The 21,630-nt window shown below is 35.9% G+C and overlaps 1 protein-coding gene across 3 annotated transcripts in view; it reads right to left on the bottom strand.

The window, feature by feature from the left end:
• Nucleotides 1-21,630, bottom strand: part of ERP44 (endoplasmic reticulum protein 44) — a 64,352-nt gene that overhangs the window by 20,644 nt on the left and 22,078 nt on the right. Inside the window, exons 2-7 of one of the 3 annotated variants that reach the window (XM_070431069.1) lie at nucleotides 14,235-14,307; nucleotides 12,593-12,632; nucleotides 8,048-8,163; nucleotides 2,584-2,768; nucleotides 1,221-1,336; nucleotides 457-514 (exon numbers count right to left, since the gene is read on the bottom strand). In XM_070431069.1, the coding sequence (XP_070287170.1) occupies nucleotides 457-514; nucleotides 1,221-1,336; nucleotides 2,584-2,768; nucleotides 8,048-8,163; nucleotides 12,593-12,632; nucleotides 14,235-14,307 (588 nt within the window). Of the gene's footprint in view, nucleotides 1-456; nucleotides 515-1,220; nucleotides 1,337-2,583; nucleotides 2,769-8,047; nucleotides 8,164-9,252; nucleotides 9,364-12,592; nucleotides 12,633-14,234; nucleotides 14,308-21,630 lie in introns of those variants that run through there. The other 2 variants (XM_070431072.1, XM_070431071.1) reach the window with 2 other exon arrangements.

The following is a 21,630-nucleotide window of genomic DNA, read 5'->3' as shown; positions in this document are numbered from 1 at the left end:
TGGCTGCTTTTACTAATGAACAACTGAAACACAGAGAAACTAAGAAACTTCCCCAGAGTTATACTCCTAGGAAAGTGGAAGATTGGACATTACAACTCAGCCTCACTCTAGAGCCCATGCTCTTTACAACCAAACTACACGGTGAGACACTCTACTGGAGTCTAGAGAAGGGCACACTATGTAAGCTACTCCTAAAGACATGCCCTTGCAAAAAAATAGAGGCAAATACTTATCTGAATTCAGAATAAGAAATGAGTTTTCTAAATAAAAACCTCATTCATGTGACTACATAGACATTAAAAACTTCAGTGTGTCAAAACACTGCAAACATTAAAATGAAAATTATACATTTGAAAAATATAGATTCTATTTTTTGTTATGTGTGAAAAATTGCAGTGACAAACAATTTATGAATTTAATTTATATTTAAAATTATACTACAAAAAAGCAACTTACCCCTGGTGGTTTGTAGATTATACTGTCTCCACTGTATCTTTCTGGTTTTGAAACAGTCCTAATAGGAAGAGAGAATTAGTACTAATAAGTTTTAAGAAAAATAATAGCAGTAATACACCTGAATGAAGAAGAATTAGTTAGCTGTTTTGCAATGTATGAATTACCTATTTGAAACATATACTTATCCATCATCTTTCCTACTTATGACTATGCACTAAAAACTAAAGCAGATATTTTAAAAATTTATTGAATAAAAATTTAGCGCAAGGCAGATTTTTTAAAGGGAAATTTTAGTTTCCTGCTTTTGTGACTCAGTATTTTATAAGTTTGGATTGGTAGTTTTAGCACTAAAATGCTATTTTTAAACCTAGACTGTAACCACTAACTGGGATCAAGGTCATTGATGTGGTCCCGAAGACCAATCAAGAAACTCATTATTTTTTTTTTTTAATATATTTTATTGATTTTTTACAGAGAGGAAGGGAGAGGGATAGAGAGTTAGAAACATCGATGAGAGAGAAACATCGATCAGCTGCCTCCTGCACACCCCCCACTGGGGATGTGTCCGCAACCCAGGTACATGCCCTTGACCGGAATCGAACCTGGGACCTTTCAGTCCGCAGGCCGACGCTCCATCCACTGAGCCAAACCGGTTTCGGCAAGAAACTCATTATTTGCCTGTAAGTCAGACTCATCCATGAATTTTCTACTTTTTACTTTTAACATCTCAGCCAAACTGACACACTCTCAACCAACATACTTACCCAAATGCAGAAAAGAAGGCACAATCATCGTGCAAAATATTCGCTACTTTTTGAAAAACTCTATAGTGTTCTGAATCCATTTGCTCAAAATAGCCAATAATATTTCTTTTGCTGCGCTGTAAAATAATGTAATTATTTTACAAACATATGCAGTTCTATAAACATGTTATTTCATTTACCCAGCTTGTTCAATTATCTCCAAATGAAGTATGACTATAATACACATTTGACTTAACACCTAGTCCAAAACTATTAAAGATTACATTGGTTTGAAAGCAATCTTAACTATAGTCTAATGTAAATATGAACATTTCCTTCTAGCATTTTATGTTAAAATTTCAATAAATAGATAATTATATGACAGTCTTTTCCTAATTAAGGTGACTAATTCTAAAGTATTTTAAACTAGTACATCAATTCATAACGTGTGACTGACTGTAGGCAGAGACTCCCCCATAGGTCTCTCACACTGCTACACAAACTGCAAAACCCCAGCCACTCTTTACCAGGACCATTTCTAAGGCTTGTGTTTGCAGCTAGCAACACTGAGGTATGAGGTAATGTTTCCCTCCAGGACAGAGAGCAGGCTTATTACTAGCACCAACATGGGCGTTTCCGGAGCCCAGAGTTCTCCTATAATACAACCCACTGTACACATAGGCATCTAACTGGACCCTCTGTGTCACCTCCATAAGACTTGGGGGTCAAAGAAACAAACGCAAACATGTTCACACTGGTGGCTGTAATGCGAGCAATAAAGCCCTTTGTTACTGACCCATAAGCCTTGTATCTTTTGACATCCATGAAACTACAACTGCTTAACATATTAGCTTGTAAGTAGGATACAAATAAAATCTCAAACCTGAAAATGACAATCTAAAACCCAAATGCAATTGTTTTTATTTTATTAAACACTACTTAGTGTACAAAGAAAAGGGTTTGCTAAGCTTATTATTAAAGGGGGCTATTTTACAGGACACTAAAACACATATCAAAGAGCTGATATGGGAGTAATCAGAGCAGACACCTGGAGAATCTCCACCAAGGAACACATGGAAATTTGGTTGTGTAGGCCTGCCATTAACATCTATTTCTTCATAATTCAGGCTACCCTTTGACCTCAATAATACAAATTAGTGCAATTTTACTGTATGCTATACATTTTACCCAAAGGGTCAATAAAACATTAGCATTTCCCTTGAGAAATAATGGAAGAAAAACTCAATTTGCTAAAAGTATATATATGTCAAATCCATTGCAATTAACTATAAGAAAATATACAGATTCCTTGATTGCATAAGAATTTGTTTACATTAATTAAACAAGCAATGTTCATTTGATCCAGCAAAAATTAACCACTTACATCAAGAGTGGTGATTTCTACTAAGTCATGCAGTTCTTGAACGGGGTCACTTTTTTGTTGCCTGATGTAATCTGCAAGTGCTTTCACTGACCGCTGACCCCTGTACTCTCTCTTCATCATCATCCCATTACGAAACAATTTGAGGGTTGGGTATTTGCTTATCCTATATCTCTGGGCTATATCAGCTAAAAGAATGAAAAGAAAAAAAATTAACTTCACTCTCATACTTGATCTGGTTAAGCCCATTAGCCAAACAGTCTAAATTCTTACAGTGACTTAGTGAAGACATTTTGGTTCAATAGTTATTTTTCAATGTTAGAGAAAAAATATTAATCATGATGAGTTTGTACTGGTTAAGGAGGCAAGATCTGGACATGTGTTACCTGTTTTAAATCCCACATTTGCTATTTACTGGCTCTTTGAACTTGTAACTCAAATCAACTATCTATGCCTTAGTTTCTCATCTGTTAAGTAAGAACAATAATTTCTACCACACAGGATTGTTTTAAGGACTAAATAAGATAATACAAGTGCATGACACAGTAAACTTCAAATAACTGTTAGTAAACATTATTATAAATATATTCCAGAAAGGAATTAGAATGCACAAAATGTCAATTTTGAAAATATGCAAATTTTATGTAAACTAATACAATAAAACCCAAAACTCAGCAGTATATACACAGAGACACAAAATAATAAACCCTTGATTATGACCTATAGATATAATCTCAGGAAATGAAAATTCTTTTCCTGTGTCATTAAAACCTGTTTATAGTCTCAAAATAAGAACTTAAATCAAGATGTATGCTGATGTCATTTTTTTAGGAATCACAATTACTAAGATGCCTTATGTCATATATGAAAATGATAAAAGATGCATTGAATTTTTAGAATAAAGGTGACCTGGGAGAGCACTGAAGTGGTCTAAAACAGGTGAAATTCTTTTTCTTAACTGAGCAAAAATGAAAGCAAAATTCTAAAATGGTGACACAAAACACCAGGAAAATTGTCTAACCCTCCTTCATTTCTAGTAGTTGTAAAAACAGAAACAAAACACAACAAACAGAATGGCAAAAACATTTCTGCTGACCACCTTAATTTTATAGGAGATTTGATGGTAGAAACAACTATAGAGGGAGACTAGTAAGGAAGCTACTGCAATGGTCCTGGCAGAAGTAACAAGAAGTCTGTCTACAAACTTAACACGGCAACCTTTAGGTTGTCTTAAAATTCTACTTTCGGATAGAAAAAGATTAAATAACATTTGAAAACAGGGGAGCAGAGGCTTGCTTAATCCTCAAACAACATCACGTACAGCAGGTGTGCTGCACAATTATGTGGCTGTTAATTATTAAAAAGCAATAGCCTTAAAATTACATTGATCAATAATCTCAGACATAAAGGCGACTTCTTACAAGCTTTGGTCAAAGGTGATTTTAAAATAATTACAGTGTGACATTTTAACAATATAACAAAGAATGACTTAAGGGGTATAATAATTTTTTTTATTAACTGGATAGATCAAATGTTAAAATGGATGTCAAAAGAACTGAAATTACAGAAGGTTAATAGCTTGCTGATTGGAAAATTAGCATGTACTTTTGCTTCAATGGTCACTTATTCTCCTTGATGGGTTCTGCCTGCCTGCCTACCTCACCTAAGCCCAGCAGGGTCCAAACGGGGAAACTGCCTTAAACTCTGTCTCAGCAGTGTCCAGCCGGCCATGATTATCCATGGCAGACAGTATAAAGAGGCAAGAGGTTTCAACAGATAGGTCTTATGTTCTTGTGATTCCAGGATGAGGACCACTGCTACCTATGTATCGTTTCTCACTCCCAAGTCATGCCTTCCCCTCAATGAGGAAAAAAACAAAAATAAAAACACAACAACAAAATAAACCCTAAACGAAAATATAGAGAAAGCCTAGATGTTTATTCAGGACTCAAGTTAAGTCTACACATCCAAGTTCTGTTTTATGCACATGAATTCTTTACCGTATCTTTTCTTATTCTTTTTTAAAACTTATTTTATTGAAATATATTTAACATATAACACTGCAAGTTTATGTGTAAAACATATTGGTTTGATACATAACTGACATTTCTTCTTTTGTGGTGGGAATAATTAAGATCCAGTCTCTTAGCAAGTTTGATGTGTGTGTGTGTGTGTTTTAATTTTTATTGATTTCAGAGAGGAAGGGAGAGGGAGAGAGAGATAGAAACATCAATGATGGGAGAGAATCATTGATCGGTGGCCTCCTGCACGCCCCTTACTGGGGATCAAGCTCACAACCCGGCCATGTGCCCTTGACTGGAATCGAACCTGGGACCCTTCAGTCCGCAGGCTGATGCTCTATCCACTGAACCAAACCAGCTAGGGCAAGTTTGATGTTTTTAATACAATATTGTTGTCTATAATTATTTTATGTCTTAATGCCTCATTTATGCATAGCTCATATAAAGCTTCTCAATTTGCATTGTGGAAGGTTAAAGGTAGTGCTGGAAAGAAGACAGGTAAGAGTAACTTGGATATTTGGGAGCAAGAACTTGCCTAATTCAAGGAAAATTACAAACTACTCTCCTAAAAATGATAGGATTTCTGCACTGACCAGCAAATCATTTCTGAATGTCCCTTGCCATACAGCCTATAGCCACTGGAGGTCAGCAGAGAACCCAGTCTCACCAGGGGCAGATGATGGGACTTGCTGCATGCACTTAAAGCAGCATGACCACCACTAGGGAGAGTGATGAATTCTCCCAAACTCCCCAAATGGGAAGCCTGAAGAAGATGAGATAAAGTGAGATGATCCACAGCTGAAGCAAGGGTAAGTTTTAACTGTGTGCATATGTAGAAATTTTGGAAAACAAAGACAATTATAAAGAAGAAAAGAAGCAGCATTTGTAATACAACCACCACTGGGGAAAATGACTATTAATGTTTTGGTTATATTTTGCTAACTTTGAATAAAAGTTGCTTAACCAGCAGTGACCTTTCAATTGAGAAAGTAATAAGCTGAGATTAGTCAAATAATAAAATGCCAGCATTGATACTTGCAGAATGGGTATCAGCAGGTTGGAAGAAAATCCTAAAAAGAGTAACATTCTTTAATCAAGGGTATTACCAACACTCTTAATGGCACAGAAGCTGCTATCCTATATAATAAAAGGCTAATATGCAAATCGACCGAATGGCCGGTTGCTATGATGTGCACTGACCACCAGAGGGCAGACGCTCAATGCAGGAGCTGCCCCCTGGTGGTCAGTGCACTCCCACAGGGGGAGTGCTGCTCAGCCAGAAGCCGGGCTCATGGCTGGCAAGTGCAGCGGTGGTGGTGGGAGCCTCTCTTGCCTCCGCAGCAGCGCCAAGGATGCCCGACTGATGGCTCCCAGACTGTGAGAGGGCACAGGCTGGGCTGTGGGACCCCCCCACCCCAGGAGCGCATGAATTTCGTGCACTGGGCCTCTAGTTGTATAGAAAAACACAAAAATCAATAACTCAGAATTGGAAAGGGATACACAAGAGTCAGATTTCGAATGTAAAATTGTTTCAGGATTACTTGAACAAAATTACTTTCCTTTTTAGGAACAAACTTACTTTCCATATTATTATCATACAATAATATGATAAAAAGTTTGTATCTAAGTAAGTCTAAAATAGTTCTTATAACAGATATAAAAATTCTAAGTGATAAGAAAGCATTGTGTTGTAGTTTTGGGTGTTTTTTTTTCCAGTTATAGGTAAAAGTGTGACTTATAATTCCTGACAATTTAGATTTGACAAAATATTGCAGGAATACTTTATTGTACTGTTGGAAGATAATAAAATAATCTACTTAAAGTACTAAATGTAGTATCTACAAAACGAACATTTCATATATGCTGGCTAGTATTTATTACTCATTTATCCATCCATTTATTCAACAACTATTATTGAAATACTACTACGTGCTAGGCACCATTCCTGATGAAACTCCAGCATCAGTCTGAGTTCAAAATTCTCTTTCTACATTTCCCAACATTTTTTGGGGGGTGCAGTGAGGTGGCAAGGTGGTGGAGGAGGGAAATAAAGTGGCTACATCCAGCTCATACACAGAAGCAAAAGGGCTGACTAGGTAAAATCAGCCTGTTATATCCCTCTTGCCTTCTTTCCTACCCCAGTTCTAAGTTCTCAGCCTATTTACCTGTACCTTTCAACAAAGAAAGTCCTAGGAAAGGCATATAAAGTAAGGTCAAGGTAAGGCAGAAAGCACTCCACTGAATGCTGCTAGACAGAAAGAAATGCAGGCAGCAAACCAAAGAAGCGTTTCCTATAATTATGTACTCACATGGGGTTTCCTGATAAACTAGTAAACTGGCACAGAGGACTTCAGAAGGATTCCCAACACATTCTAAGGAATGAGTCCATGCATTGCCACCCATTGGAACTACCTTAAAAATACTCACTTGGAATGTTTTATGAAAATCAGTCTCATTACACATTTTTATATATGAAAGTGGGCGATTTCATAAGCAACAAAATGGCCTCAATTACCATGCCTGCTCATGGGAGGTTTTCACTGGAAAACTGATAGAGAGAACTCTGGTCAGTTTCCAAAAGCTATAGAGTGGCTCTAAGTATTCCTCAAAACGCCAGTAAAAGTCCGTTCAAGAAAATTTTAAACTCAATGACTGCTGAAGGCCTTTATCATAGTGAAACTCAGCAGAAACTACAATTAACAACATCACAGTACACCTGTACAGTACAGATGTGAAGCTTCTTTCACACACACACACACACACACACACACACACACACACACCTTCTCAGAATCTCTAAAGCAACAAGGCCTCCCTCCCTTCTGCCTCTTTTCTTAACCAATGACAAATTACAGGTCCAGTGATTTTTTATAACAACTTTCTATTTTGCAAATATTCAAACTTAAAGAGTTTGGTTCACTGCTTTATCAGAAAAGATGAAAAATCCCCTCACCTAAATTTAACATTTTACAATATCTAGTTACCATACTTCTCTTTCTTGCTACACACACACACACTTTTTATGGCAAGTGCTGAAACAAATTGAAGGATTTTTTTTTTTTAAGTAACTTGCCCAACTCCATATGACAGTAAGTAGGGGGCTTCTAATTCTACAACAAAAGATTCTACCTTAGTAAAGAGCTGGGCCATACAGTATAGAAACAAGAATAGAAACAATAATACCACATACAAGTTAATTATCTATATGCTTGCCCTATTATATTTTGATGAAAAAACAAGATAAATTTTTTAAACCCTTCACACAGACAAAATGGAAAGTAGTGTTATAAGAATAAAAAAAGTAACTATTAACATAGAGCAAGGTCACTAATACTTTTTTGATTTGTTCTCCACTTGAAGCAGAGCATTTTTGAAAAAGAAGTGTGTATGTGTAGGAGAGGTGGGGATGAGACAGTTTCTTCCAGACTTCCTACTGAGGTACTTACAGTGCTGATCACAATCAACTCTGGCAAACACTACTTGATTTTCACTTGGATATTCTTCCTTAATCACATTGGAAGCTTCCTCAAAAATTGGATGCAACATCTGGCTGAAACGACACCTATGCACAGAGAAGGATACCAATTAAAACTGAAAAGTAGACTCAATAAAATTTTATTTCAGCTATTATCCATTGATATTTAGCATATATACAATAAAGAGCTTTTCAGACAATCCTGAATTAGGGATGAATTAATTTAGGGATGAATCCTGATGTCATTCATTGGAGATGAAGACAACTTTTTATTCAAAGATTGTCCAAGTAACTAAAATATTTTGGTTTATCTTTTCACCTTAGGAAAATGGCCAATATTATGGAACACACAGCTAAAGCTCTCACATAAAGGCCATGAAACAAGCCTGAAATACACCCTCTAAGATATATCTATTGGCACCTGCAACTACTGAGAATTAGACATTTATAAAAGAAATTAGCTTCCTCTAAATAATGAACATACTTTTAGACTACTGTTCAAAATCTCTAGACCAATTCAGAACTAGTTCAATCTAATTTTAGAGGCAAGTTAGCATACTATATAAATAAGTTATATGAAAAGGACATATAGTATATAATGAACTGCGTCCCCTCAAAATTTATCCCTGGTTAAAATGGGCTTTTGTATCTGTAAATATGTTAAAAATACTAAGTCCAGGAGAAAAAAAATCTTAAATTCCTAAACTAGGCTTCCTGTCTATTTTCCTCTGTCATTTTTGTTTGTTTTATTTTTACTTTTAAAATGAGGCACAAACCCCACAATCAATATTCTAGAAACCCAACACTCTAATTCTGACTTAATCGGGCTAACCATTTCACAAATATATGCTGTGGGTCTTTAAAGGGACCCGATAAGAAAGACAAAAGAACCAGAATCAGCATACAACCAGCTGGGTTAGAATGGTCATTCTCATATGAAAAGGTATTGAGAATTTGTTAATAAAAAAAACACACCTATAATTGTTACTCTTTGCTTCCAGAGCCCTTTCCAAAGAAATTTACTTAAATGAAGCCTATGAACTCTTTAATCCATATGTGATCAGGTCATACATATTAACTATAATTCAACAAAAATATTATAAAGCCTGTGAAAGGATGCAAACTTTATACTTCCTCCCTATTTCTTTTTGTATATATCTCTTCTAACCCACTCACCTGACTTCCTAAGGAGATGTCCTAGAATATATCAAGGAGACAAATCTGTATCTTCAATCTCTTGCTTTCAAGTGGCTCTTTCCTCTTTTAGCATTCTTAAATCTCTCCCATCTGGGATAGGTGGGTGGGGTCTGTGGACATCAGGGACCGTGTCTTATTTGACTATATTCTAATAAGCATTTCAATAGATGTCTGTTAAATGAATAAATTGACAGAATGGAAGAACTAGAGAGACTAAGACTACAGGTTTGTGGGTTCCTACAGTTTGCTAAAAGTAGGGTGCTGAAGGAAAGAGAAGACAAGGGGTAGAGATTGATTATGTGTTTTTTTAATATGTTTGTATTGATTTTAGAGAGAGAAGAAGAGAGAGGGAGATAGAGATAAACATCGATTGGCTGCCTCCTACATGTCCCCCCACCAGGGATTGAGCCTACAACCTGGGCACATGCCCTGAATGGGAATCGAACCTGAGACCTTTTGGTGCACGGGAAGATGTCCAACCAACTGAGCCACACCGGCCAGGGCAATTAATAGTTTTTTGAAGAAGTCGGTTATGGCCTAGTAAAGAATCAGTAGACAGGCTCCTGGCTTAAGGGCAAGATAAACACATACATTAAGAACGCCTTTTTTCTGGATTGTCCAGTTTGCTACCTAGTAAGCATTTAAGCACAATTCTTATTTCAAGTAGGATCTGTTTTAATACTAAAAGGCAGAAGGGGAAGATGAAATACAAGTTCAGTTGCAATATTACTAAACTTTCATATACATGTAAAGTTACATTTATAAAAGTAACATAACTAAAGTAATATATCTATTAAAAGGACCCTAAGAGTCATCTGAATCCAACCTAATGCTTGAATTAACCCTTTACAAATCAACCAAATGGGTAGAAGTCTTTTTGTGGGAACAATTTGGGGACACTTACTAGTATGATCTAGTGAAGAAAAATAATAAGCTTTGGAGTCAGACATACCTGAGTTTACTTCCCAGTTCCACCACTTACTAGCCAGATGACCTTTCTGAGCCTCAATTTCCTCAATCTAAAATGGAAATTAAATATTTGCCTGCAGGGTAGTTCTGAGCATTAAAACCAATGTATGTAAAGAGCCTGGTCCATAACAGCATTATTAAGTACCTCCTAAGGTTTACTATCTTCTGAGGCATATCAGTATTTTTAGGCAGCTCTGTTATAGAATTCTTCCTTAAACTGTGTCACATGCATATCTTCCAGAGGGAACTCAGAACTAGCCTTTGAGGTTATACAGTCTATGTCTATGTCCTACAGCCAATTACCTAGCTTTTTTTCAGTTGAATGAAAAGAGTACTAATTCATGAATAGCTCGAGATATTTGGGGGGATAATATGTCTTGCCAAGTAACTGCAATTAGCCCACATTTCCAATTCAGTTTTTGCAACAAGGTCAGTGGCACATTCTAGATCTCTTCCTACAACACATAAAATCTCTTAACCAAGAGAACTACGTTCTTGCCCTAGCCGGTTTGGCTCACTGGATAGAGCGTCGGCCTGGGGACTGAAGGGTCCCAGGTTCGATTCCGGTCAAGGGCATGTACCTTGGTTGCAGGCACATCCCTAATAGGGAGTGTGCAGGAGGCAGCTGATCGATGCTTCTCTCTCATCGATGTTTCTAACTCTCTATCCCTCTCCCTTTCTCTCTGTAAAAAATCAATAAAATATATTTTTTAAAAAAAGAGAGAGAACTGCGTTCTAGTTTTAACTGTCACAATCTAGTCAGGTAAGCTTGGGAAAAAAATGTTCCTCTGGATCTTAATTTTATTCTTAAGGGATTGGACTAAATAAGCTTCTACCTAATTTACCTTAAAAATGCTACCTTTATTATATATTTTATCAATGGCATTTTCTCTGTATATCTTAAACATTTGTTCATTAAACACTTATCTAGCATTCATTCAGTAAGTATTAATGATATATTTATCTGCCAAGTATTATGCAAACCGCTTGGGGATTAATGGTGAAAAAAGACGTGATAACTTCTAACAAAGCTAACAATAGTAGGGAGCTACTAGCTACACTACAGCATACTAGAGTGTTATGGTTGGGTAAATACGGGGTGTTGTGGAAGATATAAAAAGGGTCCCTAAACTGACCTGAGAGGAGGAAGAGTGACCTAAAGAAAGTGACATCTAATCTAAGGCATGAAAGATGATTAAAATTAAAGTAGGTAAATAAGTAGATAAGAGAAGAGTGAGCCATTCAGGCAGAGAAAATACCATGACTAAAAGAGATGAAGACTATAGAATATTACAGAAACGGGAAGACCTTAAGTATAACTAGAACAGAATAGAGAGGTGGGGAAAGCAAGAGATAATAGCTATAGAGGTAGGAAGGAACCAGGTTATCAAGTAAGAAACTTACGTCTACTTAAAGAAAATCATTTAGGGTTTTAAGATGGGGTAAACTGATCCAATTCGCACTTCAGGAAAAGCCACTCTGGCTTCCTTTGTAGAAAACAGAATAGAGACACAGAAGACTAGAGGCAAAGAAAATAAATTAGGAGGCTGTCCCAGGAATCTAGCTAAATTGCAGGGCTATGGCCTGAAATAGGGTAGTGCTAACTAGTAGGTGGTTAACCTAAGAGGGCCAAATAAGGTATAGACTGTTTAGGAATAAGGATTATGTATGTGAGTGTTTCAAACTTCTCTCTAGCTGAAACTCCGTCCTGTCCCATCTACTACCTATTATGCTCTTCCTCTTGATGCTGGGAATACTGAGTAAGACTATCTCTGCCCTCAAAATTTGTTTGCTAGGACACAAAGATAAGACAGAACAATGTAGTAAGAAAGAGAAAGTGGTACACACAGTACTATAGGAACATAGCAGAGAGAATCTGATTCAGACAGGGAGGGAGGCTTCCTAGAAGTAGTAATAGATGGTATATATTTTAAATGTCAATATTATTTTTCCTTCTAAACTTGCCACACCGACATCCTCACTTCCAAACACTGCCCTACTTCCTCAATCAGGAAAAATACAGAATTGCAATGTGTACTCAAATTTGTGTGGGGGAGGGGAGGGAGAGGGGAAAAGGGGAAGAGAAGGAGGAAGAGCGAAAGAGAAAGAGAGATTTGAGTCTTTATGTTACCTATTTTTATTTTAAGATGTAGGATAATGAAATCAGGTATATATCTCTCTTAAAACACAAATGCTCACCAAATTAAGCTACTTCATTTGTGAATGAACCTTAATTGATTTTGTATACAGAATATTATCTCACAAAAAAGAAAGGCTTTCCCACTAACCCCTTTCTAACAAAGAAAAATTCACCTTTACCAAGTTTAACCACAGAAATAAGATTACTTACCAGTCAGCATAAAAATTTACTAAAGCAACATCAGCATTTCCTGAAATTGAAAAACAAAACCAAACAACCTAAGTTATTTGTGTCTGCATAATTTTAATATAATTAAAGATGTGGTTTTCATCATGGTCTGTTTCCACTGTAAGGGTCCACTAAAAAGACACAATGACAATTAAGTTACCTCTTGCTCAGAAACCCATACATATAGTCATGGACAATTGATATTATTTGTAGGAGTCCCTGTTCCTTCTCTCTATATATCCTGCATCTTCATGGAATGAATATAAAACAAAAGGGAATCAGACCCAGATCAGGCAAGTAAGCTAATAAATAGCCTACTCTCATAAAAAGTGAAGTAGAATGATCTGGATATTAATAATCCACTTCTGACCTTAAGAATAACTGAGAATTAGTTCTGTAAGTAAAATCCTATTTCATAGAACAGACCTGAATAACCAAGATCTGATGCCCTACCTAGTTGCAACAAGTAACCTGCTGCTAATAAATGTACTGTTTCCTCTCCACACAAGTTATTCTCTGTTGCAAAAATAACTTAGTATCACTTGCATATCCAGATATGAAGACATCAGAAAGATTTATTTGTTCCTTTCTCCTAAACCTAATACAGACAAACAAAAACTCCTCAAGTACTCACAAAAATAAACATGAAGATATTCTAGAATTTAGAAGAATAAAGAAGTGAGAATGTGAGAGTTTCAATTCCCTTCTTCCTCTTTTACCTTTTCCTTATTCTCTAAAGCGGTGGTTTACAAGCTGTGGTCCCCTGACCAAGAAGCACCAGCATCACACAGGAACTTAGAGAAATGCAAATTCTTAGGTGGAGTCAAGCAGTTTCTATCAGAAACTGAGGGTCAGGCCTACAGTACAGATAGTAATAAGTCCTCCAGGGGATTCTGAAGTGTACAGAACCAGTGCTCTAAAGAGATCCCATAAAGTGGGGGTAGACTTTTAGCATTTAAAACCAGTTCCAAGAACTTAAAACAATGATGATGCTCAATGAATATACCCCTTTACCTCTATTGTTTTTGGTTTTGTTCTGTTTAAAGCAGTGGGTTGAAAGGAGTGCCTAAAAGAACCATTTGTACACATTGTAGATTTTCAAATCTCCTAAATTGTGATCTCCACCTTTCCTCTACTACCTTTAAGAACAAGAATGTTTTCCCCAACATTAACTAAACACTGTCAGGGAGCAAAGCATTCAGTAAAACACTTATTAAACTTACTTGGATCAATGACAATAAAAGAAATCAGAGTAGGTGACTTAGTTAAAAGTTTAAAAAGACAAAAATTTTAGCTGTGTCCTAAAGTCATTAACATTTAGTACTGCACAGTGAAAACTATTGGCCTCTAAGTAGGCTTTTAGAAAATACTTTAAGAATTGTTAGGAGTGGTATTTATGACAAGGCAAAGAAATAAAACAGGACTACAAGTTTACTTTACTTGTAACACACTTCAAGAAATTTTATTAAAAACTGAAACCAACAGTGCTTTAATTCAGTAAACCATAGAATTAATCAGAATGCCAGCTCTTCAATTGTTCCAGATAGATTATACACAAAAACAAAATAGAATCTCAATGAACTCTTTATAGAGCAGAAAATATACTTAATATCAAGGTACTTACTTAAAATGTCATCTATATTCTCTGTATCAAGACTTGTTATTTCAGTTGTTACAGGAGTAAAAACCCAAGTTATCTGGAAATTTCAAAAAAGTGAAATTAATAAATGTTTCCACAAGAGGCAAAAAGATCTAAAGAGAAAATTTATGAATAAAGTCGGTTCCATTTGTGAGTTACAAAATTGGTTTTAAGCATTATTGTCTACTTTAACCCTTCACTAGATCAATGAAATTGGAGAAGTACAACTTCTAAAGCCTGGAAACTGGTCAAATAAGACTTCCTATGCTTTCAAATACATAAAAGAGGTTAATTCTAAAAAATTAAGTAAATTAAGAACTATTCATTCTTTTAAACACTTTCAACAACTTTATCTCTGTAGCAACACAAAGAAAAATTGCCAGATGATTTTCAGTTTTGAAAGAATATAAAACCAAAGCTAAGTTTGCTGATTCTATCCTACCATGTTTCTAAGACAAAACAAAATAATGAAGAGAATTTAAAAAGATTTCAAATTGTGACCCAAAAGCCCTTCTTGCCTCATCTTCATTACTGGTGGTAACAATACGTTAAGTGGTAGACTATTAAAAGGAGAATAAGAATGTTCTACTTCTACTTTAACATGTCTGAAACAAAGTTCAAATTTATCAAAGAAAATCACAGCTCGCTATCCACAAAACAAAGAAAAAATACAATGTTAAACTAAACTAGTAACTGTTCACTTATTTAAAAAATATATTGTGTATTTTTATCTTTATGTGCCATCTTTTTTTTTTAATATATTTTTACTGATTTCAGAGAGGAAGGGAAAGGGAGAGAGAAATAGAAACATCAATGATGAGCTGCCTCCTGCACAATCCCTATTGGGGGTTGAGCCTGCAACCCAGGCATATGCCCCTGACTGGAATCAAACTCACGACCCTTCAGTCCACAGGCCGACGCTCTATCCACTGAGCCAAGCTGGCCAAGGCTATGTGCCATCTTTAATACATTATGTGTTCTGAGGCCTGGACAGTTTATTTGTTCAAACCAGAGTTTGTGTATGGAAATTCATTCACTGAATCATTGCTCTTTATTGAATGACAATTAATGTCAAGCCTTAAGGTACTAAACACTACTCCTTTGCCCATCCATTTCATGGACTCTTTAGTACTCACAACAGTTACAACTCAGAAATTTTATAATTCACCTACAGTTCAATTTCTAAATGGTATCACGAGACATGCTGATGCTGGTATGTAAACAAGCCCAGCTAATTATTTGAAATATTTCTATAAATTTATTGTTTTCTTTATTTTTTTAAAAATTCTCACTCGAGTATACTTTTTCCATCGATTTTTTTTTTAGGGGGGGGGGGGCGGAAGGTGATGGAGGGGGAGAGAGAGGAAGAAACAACAATGTGATAGAGACACATCAATTAGTTGCCTCCCACATGCCCCAACTAGGCTGGGAATCAAACCTTTGACCCAGGTATGTGCCCTTGACTGGGAATCGAACCCACGACCCTTTCGTGCATAGGCCTACCCTCTAACCTCTGAACCACATCAGCCAAAGCTAAATTTATTATTTTCTTAGAAAAAGCCTAGGAATAACACTAGTCTTATTTTCAAATTACCACAATAGTGTAACCAATAGCTAACTAGTATTTCTTTTAGCAACCAATAAATTATACTATCCTAAAAGTAAGCTAATTTAACATCCCTGAATATTTGACCCATATAATTAAATGCATTATTTTCAACACCTCAAAACTGTAAAGTCTCATGAGACTTCCCTCACAAGTCATTACTTACCATCCATACCTCAATTAACAGGTCCTTCCCCTCATCAGTGTACGACCTGCTCTATAGGTTCCCAGTGTAACCTTTAAAAAATAATCTGAGGCCTATTAAAATTTTTAAGACTTTATTTGAGCAAATATCAATTCAAATCAGGTAGCATCTAATCTGGCAAGTAAAAGAGAACTCTGAGGACCTGTACAAAAGGAAGACTTTTATAGGCAGAGGGGGTAGGAACAAGGAAGTTATACCAGGCAAAAAAATGAGTTGGTTATTGCTAAGTTACTTTCCTTTGCAGCGGTTCTCAACCTGTGGGTCGCAAACAATGAAAATACATCCTGCATATCAGATATTTACATTATAATTCATAACAGTAGCAAAATTACAGTTATGAAGTAGCAACGAAAATAATTTTATGGTTGGGGTTCACCAAAACATGAGGAACTGTATTAAAAGGTCGCGGCATTAGGAAGGTTGAGAACCACTGCTTAGGGGATGACAGAGGTCTAACAGGCAGATTACCTAACTAGTGCTGATCAGACAATTCCTTATTGACTGGTTTAAGATTCCATTTCTGAGAGCTGAAACATAATTCTGTCTGGTGATGTGGGACCTGGCATAAGTGACTTCATTTTGGGGCCTGTTGACCAATTATATTGGTCAGCAAGATTGTGTATTAAAAATAATTCAAGAAGATGATGCAAAAATATCATAAAGCAACAAAATTGGTCATTACCAAAGTCACTTGACATTACCAAAGTCATTAGATAACTCAACAGTCTTTATTATGGAGTGTCTGCAGGTACTAAAGCACAAATGCATCAGGCAAGGTATAAGTATGCTCTCCCTCAAGGAGCTCTCAAAGTAGTAGTGGTGTAATGAAAAAAGAAAAATGTGGAAAAGATACAATAATAATCTTAGTTGTACAATCCAAAGAAGCTCATTTGTTAATAGTTATTGCCAATTAAAATATATGTTTACAGAGAACTATATTCTAAATTTAATTGATTTTACATGCTAGGCAACAACAAAAATGAGGCAATGAAGGATCAATTTGGCTATACTAAATGCATAACAATTACTTAAGAAACATAGTGCTAATAAACATGCAACTAATAAGACTATGCAGCTAACTATTGTGGTTAAGAGGGCCCACAGCAAGAAAACTGTCTCTGACCCAATAATCTCTCCTCAGCCACCTTGGGGTGTAAAGGAGGCATTTATCATTAACATTTCTATTAATATGCAGTATTAAGGGAAAGACAAGTTGTTTATTTGAATTGTTAGCAAGCGCCACTAGTCTGACAAATTGCTTCTTTTCATGTCAGCCCTGGGCAGGAACAAGATTCTCCTGGGAAAACATCTTTACGTGTCAAATGCTATAGCAAAATAAAGACAAGTCGCTCTAAACCAGGAAGGTATGAAGGTAGTCATCAATTTAATTTTTAAATTTAGAGTTGTAAGATTTTAAATTTATTTTTTAAAAAGGAACAATGAAACCTATACAGAAATTTTGAATGGAAGATCTTAGTAGTCATGGAGAATATGGTTTATTGATGGAATATTTAAATGACATATGTAAATATGTAAACATAAACATGAACTATTTTATAAATCAGTCATTCTCTTCAGTTCATTAGTTCATTTTCTTGCCAAAAACACACACACAAAAAACACAAAACAAACAAACCCTGAGAGGCATCTCCAATCATCTTTTATAATCCGTTAGGTAATTCCTTCCACGTACATTTATTGGATCAAATACTAAACATTCCAGTCTGAGATGTGTCTAGTGATATGATCTTATAGAAAAGGCACATCAGTGAAATGGTAAATATTGTACCACATTCGTTTTAAAAATTAAAGCAACAGACTAGCTTTAAATAGGAGCTTCTGTAGCAAGTAAGTAATATTTTCTTCCATTACATGGATTTTAAACATTGAGCTATCTTTGGGAACTAAGAAACGTCCCTTTCCTTAAATTTCTCTGTACCTTCCATGACCTCCCTAGTGATGCCAATACACTGTGGTATTTCCATAGCACATTTGAAGCCACCTAGCAGCCAGCTGCTTTTCCCAAAACACACCCAGAAGTTTTCTGCTTCCATCTCTCTTTGTACATGGTTCCCTCTACCTGGAATGTCCTCTTCTTCACTAATGCATAATTAACCCTTCAGTCATAGATTCCCTCTTCCCTGAAGTTTTGTGGGCTTTCCCTGGTAGAAAATGCATTTTCTTTCTCAAAACCCTAATCTACTCCACAGAAACAGAAAAAGGGGAATGTAGGGCAGGGAAACAGAAGTTACTGTGAAATTAAAATTCTCTCTAGATTAGTCATCAAGTTAAAATAAGATACAATGAAAATTTGATTACATGATAAAAGTATTTTAGAAATAAATTTTGGAAAGATTTTTTTATTAAGCACTCTCTCTCAATGTTAGGCCAGACTCTGTTAAGTATTAATACCACCAGCACATAAAAAATGCTCTGGCACTCTCTGCTAAGCCCAGTGTTATTTCCTTTCAAAAAAATATTATCTGAATAAGTCATTAACCCAACTGGACCTTCTTCAGAGTATGCACTAACATCAATAACACATATTGGCAGTGGATTACTAAAGCTTCTCCGTCCATAATTTTATAAATAAATGTTTCTAGTACATTAAGATCAAGTCTTACCATTCAAATATACCCTTAATGGGAACTACTAGGACACTCCCTTCAATCCAACCTGCCCATAGAGGCCAGACTAATCTTTTTGAATGCTGATTTGCATGTATTAATTCCTGTGCCCAAGAAAAACCTCCAAAGGTTTTTCACTGTCTACAATATAAAAGCCTAACTCCTTAGCCTGGCATTAGAACCATTCACAAAGTGGCTTTCCTGAATCACAACCTACTGCTCCCCATTCATAATCTATACTCCAACCAACATAAACTATAGTTAGAGTAACCAATCTAATTGGCCATATTCTCTAGCTTGAGACAAATCCTGTTTATGCCTGTTGCCTTGGAATATTATAGCACTACCCCGTTTCAAAAGGGGTTTAAGCAATAAATTATATGGCCACCCTATTTGCAGCAGTCCCCTGGCAATTGAGAGGAATTGTAACAAGCTCTTCACAAATCCTAAATTCTTAATAAACATATAATGTCCTCCCACATAACATACAGTAAAATGACAAATGGAATGAGAGTAAAGAGAATAAATAGGAACTAAAATATAATGCTAAACCAATCACTAGCCTCACTCATTGACTTGAAACAATAGGCTCTTAGCCAGGGTATCAAAAGAGTTACAGAAAAATTACTACATGACCCTTCGAGCGTAACTCACAAATGGTCCAAATCCGGTAGTTACAAATCTAAGCATGTAAGACACCTACAGAACCTGCAATTCCCAAAATGTGTTTTCTTACTCTTGGCTCCATACTTGACCTGTGCAGTTTCCTCTGCTTGAAACAGTGAGGGAAGCCTATCTAATTTTTAAGACCCGATTAAAAAGCTATCTTTTCTAAGGCTTTGCTGATGGTCTCAGACAATAGTGATTCATTTTTCTCTTCCCTGAAACCTTAGAGCACTTTCTGTAGGGTGTTAATATTACTTTTCACACCATTTATGTGTGCTACCTTACCTCCTGTAGGTAACTCTGAGTACCCTGAAAGTGCAGACTGTACCTTATTCAATTGTGTATGCCACAGATCACTTCCATTATACAAGCACTAAAATTGTGCTAAGTGAATGAATGGATAGATTTTGTCAATACACTAAGAATTTAGAGGGATTGTTAGAGTTGAGAAAGAGGGAAAGATGTTTAGAAATGGAAATAGCCAATAAACATTTTTAATGTGAAGACAATCAGGTTATCAAATAGGAATGAAGTCTATATTAAAATGTGTTTTTAATAATGTAGTGGCAAAAAGCACAACGCTAGGTGATGATTCATACTCAGGTTTAGAAGGGATCTCAGAAGTGATCTTCCTACTGCAGAAACAACCTCTACCTCACTATTAAGAGCTGTCATGAACCCCTCATAATAGTTCTCTGGCATGATTTCCAGATACTTCAGCACATAGAACACCCACATTGAAGAACAGCTATGTTACAATAGTGGATCAAACTCCAATACTTTTTGTATTGTCCTATTTTAAGGTTGTTAATTCAGTCATGAAAATAAATGATCTCAGACTTTCAGGATCAGAAGCTAATCAGGTATCAGGCAGAAGAGGTTTTTAAAAATTATTTCTGTTAGCAAGATTTATAGTCACAAAAGGTGTTGCTTTAAGTGTTTTATTAGAAAATCATTGTTAAATCAGTTTAGAAAACAAGGAAGTATTTCCAGTGAGTGAGTTTGTTTTAAAGCTCAAGACCTTAAAATCTTGCTATTCAAATAGTGGTCCTAAACCAGCAGCTTTGGCATCACCTGAGAGCTTGTGAATAATGCAGAGTATCAGGCCCCACCTCAGACCTACTAAATCAGAATCTCTATTTTGATAAGATCCCCAAGAGATTCCTATGCATATTAAAGTTTAAGAAGCACTGCTTTAGAGAACGCTTTTTTTAAACTCTACAAACAAGATGTAGGAAATTCATTTTAAGTGTTATACAATTTTTTGGTCCTCAAATATGAACACAAGAACAAGTAAGACTCATTTGTGAGAATTATGTATTGACATGCAAATTAGATTTTTAGAAAAATGTGGAATCTGTAACCTTATTGGAAATTCACATAGATGTTAATTTTTAAAAGTATTCTGCCTTTTCCTTAGATATTTCTGCATCAAAATTATTGGCATAAAATAGAAGCTTCAATAGAGAATGTTTCCTTCCCCATAGCATTACTGTTCTCAATTGGCATTACATCTGCTGGGCATTTTGCAGTAACAGCTTAGCGTACTTTTGCGACATCTTTCATTTGCCTGTTTTATGTTGGGAGCTTCTCAAAGCTCTTTACAAACGATGTCTCTCCTGTAGCAAGAAATAAGTAATGTACCAGGCACCAGCTCCCTTCCATTTCTAATCCAGATTGACAAAGCAGCCTCCCACCTGACTCCCACCATGAGACCCAGGCTGCTTCTCCTCCCGGGGACCACTTCTCTCACCCTCTGTTTTGTATTAAGCTGGTAGGCAGCAGAAGCCTAGAGGTTTGCAGTTGGCTGCAAGGAGCTAAAAGATATGAAAGGTCCCAGGAGAAAAGCTGAGGCTGACAGACGCTGTAAGAGCCTTGAAGCTGGGTATCAATCAAGGCACATCTCACTGTTAGTATTCCCAGAAGCATTATAATGAACTAGAAGTTCAAAGAGAGGGGAAAAATAGGACTAAGTATAGAATAACACTGAGAAGCTACTTTAACCCTTAAATTGCCCAGTTATAAGAACCAACATTCCAATAATATCAGTGCAACCCAATCTGCTTTTATAAAGAAACATTAAAACAATTACAACATTCTTCATTAAATAATTTAAAATATGGTGGGCAAAGACTTGTTTGGAAAAACAAATTCTATGCAAAAAAAAAAATTCAAATATAAATAATACAATCCCTCAACTCAAATTCTGCCAGTAAAAACAACCATAGAAAATTTTTTAAAATTGTCGCAATTCATACTTTCCGCAGTATATTAATT

This window comes from Myotis yumanensis, unplaced genomic scaffold, assembly GCF_028538775.1.
Source record: "Myotis yumanensis isolate MYYU_CA2020_CCGP unplaced genomic scaffold, mMyoYum1.0.hap1 SCAF_12, whole genome shotgun sequence".
Lineage (NCBI taxonomy): Eukaryota > Metazoa > Chordata > Mammalia > Chiroptera > Vespertilionidae > Myotis > Myotis yumanensis.
The sequence above is the reverse complement of the archived record's forward strand: the minus strand, read 5'-3'. Positions and strand labels throughout refer to the sequence as shown.